Below are 14,090 nucleotides of genomic sequence, written 5' to 3'. Positions count from 1 at the left end.
GCAAAAGCAAGATATAGAGAAGACTATGTGATATAATTTGATTTTTGTAAGATAAACAATGAAAAAACCTGATACATGATAATAAATATTTATATAGAATTAGAAGCATGGAGAATAGTATGAAAGAATATACTGGGTTGTTAATGCTGCTTATCTAGCATAGATGGAAGGTGGTAGACTGAAAAGTAGATTGGGGAAGAAGTGGTGGTGGGGAGGGGAAGTAGTAAGGAAAAAACAGAGGAGTCTAAAATATCAGCATCTACAGCACTTCCAATTGCACTTGTGAGTATGTGTGTGTGCATGTGTGTATGAAAGCATACATGGAAGAGGTTCACTAAAATCAATGGTGATTACTCAGAGTGGTGGGATTTTAGATGATTTCTAAATATATTTTTATATTATACTGTTTACTAATTATTAAAGTATTATTTATATATTGATAAAAGAGCAAGCTATTTTTTCTTATTGTGAACAAAAAGATCCATTGCATTAAATAAGTCTTTCTTGAATAGAAATAAATGTCACTGTGTCCCTTGGAGTTAAAAAGAAAGCTAAATACTGAATTCATAAAAGAAGGTCAGATACACAAGGCACACTCCAGATAATGTGATTGTCTCAAAGGAAAACAAGTTCTGAGTGTAATATTTTAAATATCAGTATAATATTTGAACTTTAATGTATTCTGAATACTGATTTTCATATTTCAATACCCAAATGACATATTTATTGCCCTCTTTTTCTTTTCATCTATCTATATGTCTCTATTTAATTGTTCGTTGAATTGTAAATTATATTACATCTTTGAGCCATACTTATTTGATTAAGGATGCCCGTTAATAAGTCAATAGGTGTGGCTAATTATAATATGATGGATAGTAAATGCTGTATGGATACTTATTCCACGTATCCATAGAACACTTTCATTCTCTATATTGTGATATGCAGACTAAATAGACAGTAACCTGAGCATGGCTATATGCAGTTTTCAGAACTTGACCTGTTCCCTCATCCCTTAATACTCCTGGCTTTTATCTGTGCTGTTCTTCTACTTGCTCCTATAGCAATTTATAATGGCCCTGGTTTGTAGCATATCTTGCTGCATCTGCTACCGGCCTACCACCGGCTTACGGGCCCCACAAGGGAAGGAACTGTGTTTTGTTCACTTATGTGTATGATTCACCCTCTAGCTCAGGGCCTAGAATACTGAATGAGTGTAATTTTTAAGATAAAAAAGTGGCCATGAAGAAGATGATACACAATGATAAAAAATGACCAACTTCAGTTTTTCATGGTTTATTTATTCTCACAAGTCCTCAAGGAAGGAGGACCTTTCCTACTTCTTCTGAACAAAGCCAAAGCATTTGAGTGAGATGATACTAAGAGTGTGTCAATTGCCTTCTTTTTTCATTTTCCATCAATAATCAGCTCTCTTACTAGTTTCCTAAAGGATCAAATAGTTACGAAGAAATGTTTCCCTGTTTCTAATTTTATGGTGAGATAGTTTTAACATTTATTTTTTAATGTTAATGTTAGATGTTGTTTAAACGCAATACATGCACATAGAACATTTTAAAAATACAAAGGCATGTCAAGGGGAATATTTCCTCTCTCTGTCCCCAGAAACCCAATTCTCCTTACTAACAGCAATCACCGTGACTAGTTTCTTCTTCAAGAAACATATTGTGTATTTATGAACATAAATATATACATATCTGTACAGTCTTTCTTCTTCATATGAAAGAGAGGCAGATAGAGTGCTCCTCTACCTTGTTTTTTAACAATACAGCATAAGGATGCATTCATATTAAAAGATACATACAGATCCTCATTTTAAAAAGTTACATAGTATTCCACCCTATGATTATACACTAATTTACCTGATCAGTTCTTAGTGGGAATTTAGATAGATCCAATCTTTTGCTATTAGAAGCAGTAGTCAATATTCTTGTACATGTGCCATTTTTCTTGCGTGAGTATACCAGTAAGATAAGCATCTAGGATTTTGGAGTTGTTGAATCAGAGGAAATGACTTTTAAATTTTGGTAATTATTGCAAGATGTCCTCCATAGATGTTGTACCAATGTATGCTCTACTAGCAAAAACTGCCATTTTTTCCAACTTCATTTTTGATCTTTGTTAATTTTGGGGAAAAACACATATATTTATTATAGTTTTATTTGCTTTTCTCGCCTTATGATAAAACAGTGTCTTTTTACTTGCTTAAAAGCTTTTTACTGTTGCCTTTTTTCAGACATTTGACACTCTTCCTATTGTGCTAATGGTCATGAAGTCTTTGCCTAAGCCAATGTCTAGAAGGGATTTTCTTTTTTTTTTTTTTTTCCTTTCCCTTCCAACTAGCTTATAAGCTTTAATTCATCCTTAAAAGGTTTGGGTGAAGATAATTTTCTTTTTTTTTAATTACACTTTAAGTTTTAGGGTACATGTGCACATTGTGCAGGTTAGTTACATATGTATACATGTGCCATGCTGGTGTGCTGCACCCACTAACTCGTCATCTAGCATTAGGTATATCTCCCAATGCTATCCCTCCCACTCCCCCCACCCCACAACAGTCCCCAGAGTGTGATATTCCCCTTCCTGTGTCCATATGATCTCACTGTTCAATTCCCACCTATGAGTGAGAATATGCGGTGTTTGGTTTTTTGTTCTTGCGATAGTTTACTGAGAATGATGATTTCCAATTTCATCCATGTCCCTACAAAGGACATGAACTCATCATTTTTTATGGCTGCATAGTATTCCATGGTGTATATGTGCCACATTTTCTTAATCCAGTCTATCATTGTTGGACATTTGGGTTGGTTCCAAGTCTTTGCTATTGTGAATAGTGCCGCAATAAACATACGTGCGCATGTGTCTTTATAGCAGCATGATTTATAGTCCTTTGGGTATATACCCAGTAATGGGATGGCTGGGTCAAATGGTATTTCTAGTTCTAGATCCCTGAGGAATTGCCACACTGACTTCCACAATGGTTGAACTAGTTTACAGTCCCACCAACAGTGTAAAAGTGTTCCTCTTTCTCCACATCCTCTCCAGCACCTGTTGTTTCCTGACTTTTTAATGATTGCCATTCTAACTGGTGTGAGATGGTATCTCATTGTGGTTTTGATTTGCATTTCTCTGATGGCCAGTGATGATGAGCATTTCTTCATGTGTTTTTTGGCTGCATAAATGTCTTCTTTTGAGAAGTTTCTGTTCATGTCCTTCACCCACTTTTTGATGGGGTTGTTTGTTTTTTTCTTGTAAATTTGTTTGAGTTCATTGTAGATTCTGGATATTAGCCCTTTGTCAGATGAGTAGGTTGCGAAAATTTTCTCCCATTTTGTGGGTTGCCTGTTCACTCTGATGGTAGTTTCTTTTGCTGTGCAGAAGCTCTTTAGTTTAATTAGATCCCATTTGTCAATTTTGACTTTTGTTGCCATTGCTTTTGGTGTTTTAGACATGAAGTCCTTGCCCATGCCTATGTCCTGAATGGTAATGCCTAGGTTTTCTTCTAGGGTTTTTATGGTTTTAGGTCTAATGTTTAAGTCTTTAATCCATCTTGAATTGATTTTTGTATAAGGTGTAAGGAAGGGATCCAGTTTCAGCTTTCTACATATGGCTAGCCAGTTTTCCCAGCACCATTTATTAAATAGGGAATCCTTTCCCCATTGCTTATTTTTCTCAGGTTTGTCAAAGATCAGATAGTTGTAGATATGTGGCGTTATTTCTGAGGGCTCTGTTCTGTTGCATTGATCTCTATCTGTTTTGGTACCAGTACCATGCTGTTTTGGTTACTGTAGCCTTGTAGTATAGTTTGAAGTCAGGTAGTGTGATGCCTCCAGCTTTGTTCTTTTGGCTTAGGATTGCCTTGGTGATGCGGGCTCTTTTTGGGTTCCATATGAACTTTAAAGTAGTTTTTTCCAATTCTGTGAAGAAAGTCATTGGTAGCTTGATAGGGATGGCATTGAATCTGTAAATTACCTTGGGCAGTATGACCATTTTCACGATATTGATTCTTCCTACTCATGAGCATGGAATGTTCTCCCATTTGTTTGTATCCTCTTTTATTTCCTTGAGCAGTGGTTTGTAGTTCTCCTTGAAGAGGTCCTTCACATATTTTGTAAGTTGGATTCCTAGGTATTTTATTCTCTTTGAAGCAATTGTGAATGGGAGTTCACTCATGATTTGGCTCTCTGTTTGTCTGTTGTTTGTGTATAAGAATGCTTGTGATTTTTGTACATTGATTTTGTATCCTGTGACTTTGCTGAAGTTGCTTATCAGCTTAAGGAGATTTTGGGCTGAGACAATGGGGTTTTCTAGATATACAATCATGTTATCTGCAAACACGGACAATTTGACTTCCTCTTTTCCTAATTGAATACCCTTTATTTCCTTCTCCTGCCTAATTGCCCTGGCCAGAACTTCCAACACTATGTTGAATAGGAGTGGTGAGAGAGGGCATCCCTGTCTTGTGCCCATTTTCAAAGGGAATGCTTCCAGTTTTTGCCCATTCAGTATGATATTGACAGCTTAAATTTTAAAAATATAATATCTAGTATCATAGTGAAAATTTAATTACATGCACTTTTCTGTGCATAGTTAATATCACTAATATAATCATTTAGTCATAAGTGCCTTATATTCTAAACATTATATTTGAAAGCATTATTCAGAGTAGCATGAAAACCTATTTCTTTCAAAAGGTAATAGAATTTGAAGATGGAAATCTTAATACTTCTCATCCATAGCTGTAAGTCTACTCCTTCACTGTGCTTTATACTCTTACAATAACACAATTACTCTATCTCAACTTCAGCATCTCGGTCTTTTGTGTTTCTGTGAAGTATGCAAGTATGTTCATTTGCAACTGCACATGGATCTGGCAAAGATACAGTGCTCAGCAAAACTATTTCTCTCCTGATCTTTACTGCTTAATAAGTGTGTAAATATTTGACCATTTTTGGACTGTTATCATAGTGAACTTAAATTTCCTCATATTTTCCTCCCTATAATTCTTAACAAGTGCAATGGTAACATTGATATGGTAACATACTATTATGTTCCAAGCCATGAATCAAGCATTTTATTTTTGTAGTCCTATTATTTATTCCTCTTAAAATAATTTCATCCGTAAAAGGAACTGAGCTACTTTCTCTATGTTATGTGATCATTCAAATAAAATCATTTGGTCCAATCAGTATAGCGGAATAATTTAAACATACCTGGATCTCCCTTCTCTGAGAATGATTTATTCAGCCCAAATTGTTGGATTATTATCCAGACTCTCAATTCACATTGATATAATGATTTTCATATTTTCCACCTAATTTTTATAAAATTCATTTTATTTTACTTTAAGAACTTTTTTATTTTTAATTTTTGTGGGTACATAGTAGGTGCACGTATTAATGTGGCACATAAGATGCTTTGTTACATACATGCAATATGCAATAATCACATCATGGAAAATGGCATATGTATCTCCTCAAGAACTTATTCTTTGTGTCATAAACAATCCAATTATACTTTTTTAGTTATTTTAAAATGTATAATTATTATTATTTGAGATTCAGGGGTACATGTGCAGGTTTGCTATGTAGGTAAATTGCATGACACGGGGATTTGGTGTGCAAATTATTTCATCACCCAGGTAATAAGCATAGTACCTGGTAGGTAGTTTTTCTATTTTTACCCTCCTCCCACCCTCCATCCTCAAGTAGACCCCAAGGTCTGTTGTTCCATTCTTTGTGTCCATATGTACTTAATGTTTAGCTTCCACTTAGAAGTGAGTATTTGTATTTCCACTTGTAAGCATTTGGTTTTCTGTTCCTGCATTTGTTTGCTTAGGATAATGGCCTCCAGCTCTATTCAGGTTGCTGCAAAGGACATGATCTCATTCCTTTTTATGGCTGCATAGTATTCCATGGTATATATGTACCACATTTTCTTTATCTATTGTACCATTGATGGGAGATGAGGTTGATTTCATGTCTTTGCTATTTTGAATAGTGAGGTGAAGAACACATGCATGCATGTGTCATTACGGTAGGACAATTTATATTCCTTTGGGTATATACCCAATAATGGAATTGCTGGGTCAAATGGTAATTCTGTTTTAACTTTCAGAAATTGCCAAAGTGCTTTTCACATTCGCTGAACTAATTTACATTCCCACCATCAGTGGATAAGCACTATATTTATCCTGTTGTGCTATAAAATAAATACTAGGTTTTATTCATTGTTTTCTTTTGTTTTCATTTTTTATTGAGTTTCATTCAGCAAACATAGCCAAATAAATGTCTTGCAGGAGGGCCTCCAATGGCTGCCATCTTCTACAGCAATAGCCAGCCACCCACTGACACCATTCAGAAAGTGTCCATTGGTTGGACTTTTCTTCCAACTCCTCAAAAAAGTAGTGGCTTCTTCGGTGAGGACTGCAGTGGTCCCTTTTCTCACACCTGTACCTGCCAAATCTAGTCCCCTTCTTTTTGGGCACTGTGAATGGGCCAAGAAAATCTACCTTGCTCTTGCCTATAATGCTGAGATCAATGTGGCTTCCAGAGCCCAGGTTGTTGAAGAAGCCAGCTGCAGTGGCTTCACTTACCATCTTCTTTGCTTCCTCTTCCCCCATATCTGGCCTAGAATATCTTCAAATACAGCCTTTGCTGCTAAGGATCCATGGTGATGAGGCAAGTTATCAGTTGATTCATGAGGATAGATGCTGTAGAGGTGAGGTCCAGTAAAAACTCTCAATCTCCTTAAAACTAGGGCTGCACCAATGTAAACTTGATTCTTTAAAAGCATTTGCTTCAGCATCTGATTGGCCATGACAACTCAGGAAGATGGCCACTACAGATGGAGTGGAGCTCCAAGTTGGAAGAAATAAAACAATATGCTCCTGAATGACTAGTGGGTCAGTGAAGAAATTAAGAAGGAAATTGAGAAATTCCTTAAAACAAATGATAAATGAAAAACAACCTACCAAAACCTATGGGATATAGCAAAAGCAGAACAAAGAGGGAAGTTTATAACTACAAATGCTTCCTTTAAAAAGAAAAAAAACCTTCAAATAAGCAACCTAATGATTTATCTTAAAGAATTAGAAACGCAAGAGCAAGCCAAAACCAAAATTAGCAAAAGAAAAGAAATAATAAAGAGTAGAGCAGAAATAAATGAAATTGAAATGAAGAAAACAATACAAAAAATGAATGAAACAAAAAGTTGACTTTTTTGAAAAGACAAACAAAATCAACAAACCTTTAGCCAGATTAACAAAGAGAAGACTGAAATAATTCAAATTAGAGATGAAAAAGGAGACATTATAACTGATACTACAGACATTCAAAGGATCATTAATGGCTACTATGAGCAACTATATGCTAATAAATTGGAAAATCTAGAAGAAATGAATAAATTCCTAGACACATACAACCTATCAAGATTGAACCAGAGAAAGGGAGAAAATATATGCAAAGTGCCCATCTGACAAGGGATTAAAAACCAGAATATACAAGGAGCTCAAACAACTGTATAGGAAAAAATCTATTAATCCAATCAAAATATGGGCAAAACATTTGTATAGACATTTCTCAAAAGAAGGCATAAAAATGGCAAACAGGTATATGAAAAGGTATGCAACATCATTGATCATCAGAGAGATGAAAATCAAATAACAAATATTGGTGGGGATGTGGAGAACACTGTTGATGGGAATGTAAATTAGTACGGCCTCTATGGAGAACAGTTTGAAGGTTCCTCAAAGAACTACAAATATAGTTACCTTGCAATTCAGCAATCCCACTCCTAAGTATATACCCTAAAGAAAAAAAAACAGTATATCAAAAGATATCTCCACTCCCATATTTATTGCAGTACTATTCACAGTTGCCAATATTTGGAAGCAACCTAAGTGTCTATTAACAGACAAATGGATAAAGAAAATATGGTACCTATACACAATGGAGTGCCATTCAGCCATAAAAGAGAATGAGATCCTATTATTTGCCAAAACATAGATGGAATTGGAGGTCATTATGCCAAGTGAAATAAGCCAGGTACAGAAAGACAAACTTCTAATATTCTTATATATGTGTATATATGTATCTATCTATAGCAAATTACGTAAGACATCATACTATTGCTTGTATAGTCAATATTCAGTGTATGCTTATTTACATATGCCAACTTATTTGCCAGTCTACTTCTTTATTTTTTCCTTTAATTTAGTGTTTTTCTCCAGGATTCTTTTATTTGAAGAACTGCTATTAATATTTATTTATTAGAAGTTCTTAGGCAACAGATTCTCTCATTTTTGTCATAAGATGCTTTATCTCATCTTTACTTAAATGATTTACTTTATCTCACATAGACATTTAGGTTGATATTATCTTCTTTCATCAATTTAAAGATGTTTTTCCATTTTTCTCTGGCTTCCGTGTTTCTTTTATGAAGAAATTTATCGGTTCCCTTTAAACTAAAGGACAGCCTCTCATCCCAGCTGCTAAGATTCTCTGTTTTTAATTTTTATTGTCACTTGTTGATGTGTTTAGGTCTTTTTCATTGTTGTTTATTCTGCTTGTGGTTCACCGTGTATTTTTTTCCTGTGGCTTGTTGTCTTTTATCAGGTTTTAAAAGTTATTGGTAATTCTTTCCTCAAATATTTCACCTTTCTCATTCTCTTGTTTGCCTATCCACTTGGACTTCAATTATATATATAATTACATATATATGTAATTGAAATATATATATATATGAGATTTCACTGCATCTCACACATCTCTAATACTTTTTCTTGTATTTTTCTATTTTTCCTATTTGCATTCTTAATTTTAGTATTTTTATCGATTTAACTTCCAGCACACTCTGTAGTCTTCTCCTGTGTTTAATCTGATTTTAAACTCATCTAATGAATTTTTAATTTCAAAATTTTTTAGTTCTACAATTTTCATTTACTTCTCTTTATGGATTCTAATTGTCTGGTGAAATTTGCTATCCTTTTATCTATTTATTACACCTTTTCTTCTACTGTCTTGAACATACTAGTCATGATTATTATAATGTTACTTTTATTCACTTTCATACTCTGGGTAGACTCTGATTATATTCCAATTATTTATCTTTTTTTCTTTATTTTGAAAAATTTTTCACTCTTCTCGTGTTTCTTATGATTTTTATTAAATTATGGATATTGTTTATTAAAAATGATAGGTTGTATAGGCTCCAGTTCATGTTACTTCCTGCAAAGAAAGTTCACACACCTCATTACAAGATGGACACAGAAGTAAATCCCCTTAATGCTGTGTTTCTCATTGTAAAAAATTTACCTTTTAGGGAACATTTGGCAATATGTAGAAATATTTTCGGTTGTTACACTAAGAAAATGCTCCTGGCACCTAGTAAGTAGAGGTCAGGAATGCTACTAAACAACCTACAATGCACGGGGCAGCCTCTTACAACAAATAATTATTTTGTCCAAAACGCCAATCGTGCCGAAGTTAAGAAGCCGCGCCTTAATTTAAATAAAGGTTTTGTGGAGTTGAAGCTGATTTTCAGGTTTCATAGGACTCAGTCAATCTCTGGCTCATTCGTAGATTGCCAGGTTTAAAATCAGTCTCTGATATATTCTCAGGACTTCTAATTCACTTATGAAAGATTAAAATTTAGAAGTGAAGGAAGTGAATGTGCCTGATCATGTCTGATCTCAGAAGCTAAAATCCTGCTTAGCTTTGGGTCTGGTTAATACTTGGATGAGAGACCACTGAGTTATGTAGGCTTTAATAATAATAATAATAGTTTTAAAAGTAAATTTAAAAAATGAAATGAAGGAAGTGGTAATAGAGATTACAAAATGTAAGGTTTCCATTTTGTGTAGGGATGTCTAATAGGACTAGAGCAATACTGAGTATTTTCCTGATCACAGGCAGATGGTTCAAATGCTGTAATCGTGGAACTGGCAGTTAAAAAATGATTTCTGTGTTCCCTACATTCATAATTGCTGTGGGGACAGTTACTCCTTATATAGACCAATTTATTGGTAATGTTTAGAAATTTATTTTAGTAAGCCAGGTCTACAGCCTGGTCTTATAGTTCTTCAATGATTTGTAAGTATCTAATGCCTTATATATGCTTATTCAAATAATCAGAGTGGTTTAGTTATCTAAATAATAACTTGTATTACATATAACTATTGATCATTGCATTCAGGGTGAAATAATTTGTAAGTGAACTCAAGTTTTTATCTAATGTTTAAAAAATACCCATTAGGAATAAGCAGAAATCTCTGCAAAACTTTGAAATATATAGCTAAATTGTCTTTTCACAGTTTCTGATAAAATATAACAGTTTTAATTTTCTCTCTCTATCAAATTAGAAAAAGTAACTAGATCTTTTAAGTGTTGACATAAATAAAAAATACTTAGCAGCACGCACTTTCCACTTAATGATATTTTACTACTCATAGTTCTGTAATCAGAATCTTGAGGATCTTCCCTTAAGTCAAATAGGAAACATTAAAGAGTTACTCTCCTGCTTATTGTCTTTCAAGAATCTCCTTTTGAAATCTGAATAAATTGAACTTCTTATTGACTAAAATGCTCTACATAATTTTGTCCCTACCAAATTCTTCGACTTCAATTTTTGCCATTTTCACATTCACTAAATATAGTACAGCTGTTCTCTTCCTTTTTATGGTCATCGAATATAACAAGCTCATAAGATCTTTGGATTCTTTTACTAGTCAGCCTTTTTGCCTAGAATTTCTGTCCCCAGATATTTGCATGGTTGTTTCTTTCGAATCATATTGGTTTCAGCTAAACACCACTTGAGGCCTCACTTAACAACCAAAAGTAAGGTAATTACCACCTCCCCAGCTAATCTCTAGCATAATACCACTTTCTGCTTGCTACAGAACACTGTTTCTTTCTGAAACTATAGTTGTTTTTCAAATTTAATAACCTGTATTTATCCCCTTGAATATAAATCTAGGAGACCTGGAATCTTACCTGTCTCATTCATATGCCTGGAATAGTGCCTGAAAATGGGAAGTGCTTAATAATTATAATACTTGCTAAATGACTGACTGATTCAATGCATGAATGAGGAAATGATTTAGCTAAATTCAACTGGACTTTCTCCGTTCTTGCTTTTCTCTTTCTTCTATTCAGCAAAACATATGTTGACTTAACAACTTCCTCATGGAAGCTTTCACCTCCTGGTTGCGAAGCGTATAAATAACAGGGTTCATCAAAGGAAAGATGACAGTATGGAAAAGAGAAACTACCTTGTCAGCTGGGAAAGCCTGGAAGGGGCGAGTGTAGATGAAAATAGCAGGTCCAAACATGAGAAATATAATGATAATATGGGTGGTGCATGTGGAGATAGCCTTGCTCTTTCCTTCAGAGGAGTGCTCCCTTATACGACAGAGGATGACTGCATAGGAGGCCAGAAGGCCCAGGAAGCACAGGAGGCTGAGCAGGCCACTGTTGGAGACCATCAGAAGCTCCACCACAAAGGTATCGGTGCAGGCCAGCTTGATGACCTGTGGAACATCACAGAAGAAGTTATCGAGCTGGTTTGGGCCACAGAAAGGCAAGTGCAGAATAAGGGCTACTTGTACAATGGAATGGATAAAGCCCCCAAGCCACAGAACCAACGATAATGCATAGCAGGCTCTAGGGTTCATGATGGTTGAATAGTGTAAAGGCCGGCAGATGGCGATGTAGCGGTCAAAGGCCATCACAACGAGGAGGAACATCTCTCCCGCTCCAAGAAAATGCAAGAAAAAGAGCTGAGTGATGCAGCTTCTATAGGAGATTACCTTCTTCTCAGAGAGGAAGTCCACCAACATCCTGGGAACCACAATGAAGGAGTAGGATGCATCCAGTAAGGCCAAGTTGCCCAGAAAGAAATAGAGGGGGGCTGTGAGCCCAGGGTCTGACTTTATGGTGAAAATGATGAGGAAATTTCCAGGGAGGATGATAAGGTAGAAAATTAAGACTAGCACAAAGACCAGAAGTTGAGCATCTTGAGACTGGGTCAGACCAAGAAGAATGAATTCTGTCACCACTGTGAGGTTCTCTGTTTCCATAATTTCTCACTCTGCAGAATAAAATAGGGCAAATTGTTATCTGTTATAACCACCTTTTCATCTGTTTTGTATCTCCTCTCCAGATAAGAACATTATTTGTCCCAACCAACGTTCCGTAGCTGAAGACAACTTATGTCTTGTATCCTGAGTTAACCCTTCTATTCTTCATCCTCTTTATTCCTCACTAAAATAAAATACGTTTTTCTGTAGCCACATTTTCATGCCCATTTAACCTCAGGCTTCTAGATAACTTCACTCTTGTAGGATTCCAGGCTACTTTGCTTGAAGAATATTAGAAGTTGTCTTATTAAAGCATAACTTAAGCATGATCAAGTTTGTCTGTTTTGTTTGTTTTTGTTGCTGTTAGTGGTGGTCCACTGTCTCTAAATGTTAGATTAGTTGCTAGGTTTTAGTTCCCTTTCTTCCTGTCACAGAATAAAGTGCTTTCACAGTTGCTTCTGCCACCAGTTCCTATGGAATTCTTGGTTCCTGGTTGTTACCTATATGACCGGTTTCTAAATTTGTTCCTTGCTTATTCCCATCACATTGTTGTGCTTTGGTGCTCTTGTGTATTCTTACTACAAACTGGTCACCAAGATAGCAAGCAAGATCTGTATATTTCTCTTAACTTAGAGGAATTCCCTAGTTAAAGCCTTGGCTGAGTACCACTCTGAATCTGCTCTACAACCTGTTCTTAAGTTCTAGTTAATACTAATTCAGTTTCATCTGCTCTCTATATATCTATAACCTACTTCTTCTTCAGATCTCAGAGTGAGAGCCAAATGATATTCTTTTCACAAACATTTTTGCATAATACAAAATTTATCAGAATACGTAAAAGATTTTGACTGTCTCGGCTAATAAAATTAAAATACAGTAGAGCTGGAATTGGTCATACAGAACATATAATCTGATGTACTCATTTGAGAGTTGAAAAAATGCAATTGCAGAGAAGTTTTAAACTTGCAATGAGTTTTCTTTTCTCTCATTATCAAGTGATAGAGGAAAGCAGGTATTTATTCCTCAGTTTACACTTTTTAGGGAATTATTTATGTCTCATCAATTGGCAATATTTTATTTAGGCACTTAAGTAAATATGATGCTGCATGTCTACATATTCCCCCTTTTCTGGCCATAGCTTTGTCTAAATAAGTATTCTATTCATGTCAGAGAAATCTAGAATTAAGGTTTAGTCTGTATACTAATCTCCAAAATTAGATGTGTTCACCCAAGGAGGTGCACAAGATAATCCATTGGGATGCATAAAAATAATGGAACTTCTCTGCATATTATTATAAGCTATGTTTTTAAAAATGTATTTGTTCACACCTGTAATCCCAACACTTTGGGAGACCGAGGAGGGCAGATCACAAGGTCAGGAGATCGAGACCATCCTGGCTAACATGGTGAAACCCCGTCTCTACTAAAAATACAAAAACAAAATTAGCTGGGCGTGGTGGCTGGAGCTTGTAGTCCCAGCTACTCGGGAGGCTGAGGCAGGAGAATGGTGTGAACCCAGGAGGCGGAGCTTGCAGTGAGCCGAGATCGCACCACTGTACTCCAGCCTGGGCAACAGAGTGAGACTCCATCTCAAAATATATATATATATGTATATATATATATATATATATATTTGTGATTGTATTTTAATGATCATGTTGAGATTATTATAAAATGTTTTATAAATAAATACATACGATGATACCATGCATGTTTTGCTATTGCAATGAATGATTTCAAAGATGAAATATTATTAATGAAAACAAAATGCTATAATGTGATAAGTACAAATGTTACCCTTGACTTTTGACTACATACAATATTTATTTTCAAAAGTGCTGTGGATACAATATCATGCAATGTGACAATAAAAAGGAAGTACTGATGCATGCTATAACATGTTGATGCTTGCACAAACTCTGTAAACATACTTAAAACCATTAAATTTGTACACTTTAAATGGTGAATTTTATAATGTGCTGATTACATTTCAATATAA

General features: G+C 35.1%; 1 protein-coding gene and 1 pseudogene across 1 annotated transcript; both read right to left on the bottom strand.

Moving 5' to 3' along the window:
- Window positions 1-6,267: 6,267 nt before the first annotated feature.
- LOC100969479 (proteasome subunit beta type-7-like) lies at window positions 6,268-10,699 on the bottom strand (annotated as a pseudogene).
- Window positions 10,700-11,164: 465 nt separating this feature from the next.
- Window positions 11,165-12,091, bottom strand: LOC100969123 (olfactory receptor 4N5). The gene has a single exon (XM_008964106.2). The coding sequence runs from the start codon at window positions 12,089-12,091 to the stop codon at window positions 11,165-11,167; it is 927 nt and encodes a 308-aa protein (XP_008962354.2).
- Window positions 12,092-14,090: the final 1,999 nt, after the last annotated feature.

The sequence above is a fragment of the Pan paniscus genome, chromosome 15 (assembly GCF_029289425.2).
Source record: "Pan paniscus chromosome 15, NHGRI_mPanPan1-v2.0_pri, whole genome shotgun sequence".
Taxonomy (NCBI): domain Eukaryota; kingdom Metazoa; phylum Chordata; class Mammalia; order Primates; family Hominidae; genus Pan; species Pan paniscus.
This window is presented reverse-complemented; position numbering and strand designations above follow the sequence as displayed.

Bases quoted from the DNA above. Each gene is read 5' to 3' on its own strand.
- LOC100969123 (XM_008964106.2), bottom strand. From the start codon at position 12,091: ATGGAAACAGAGAACCTCACAGTGGTGACAGAATTCATTCTTCTTGGT.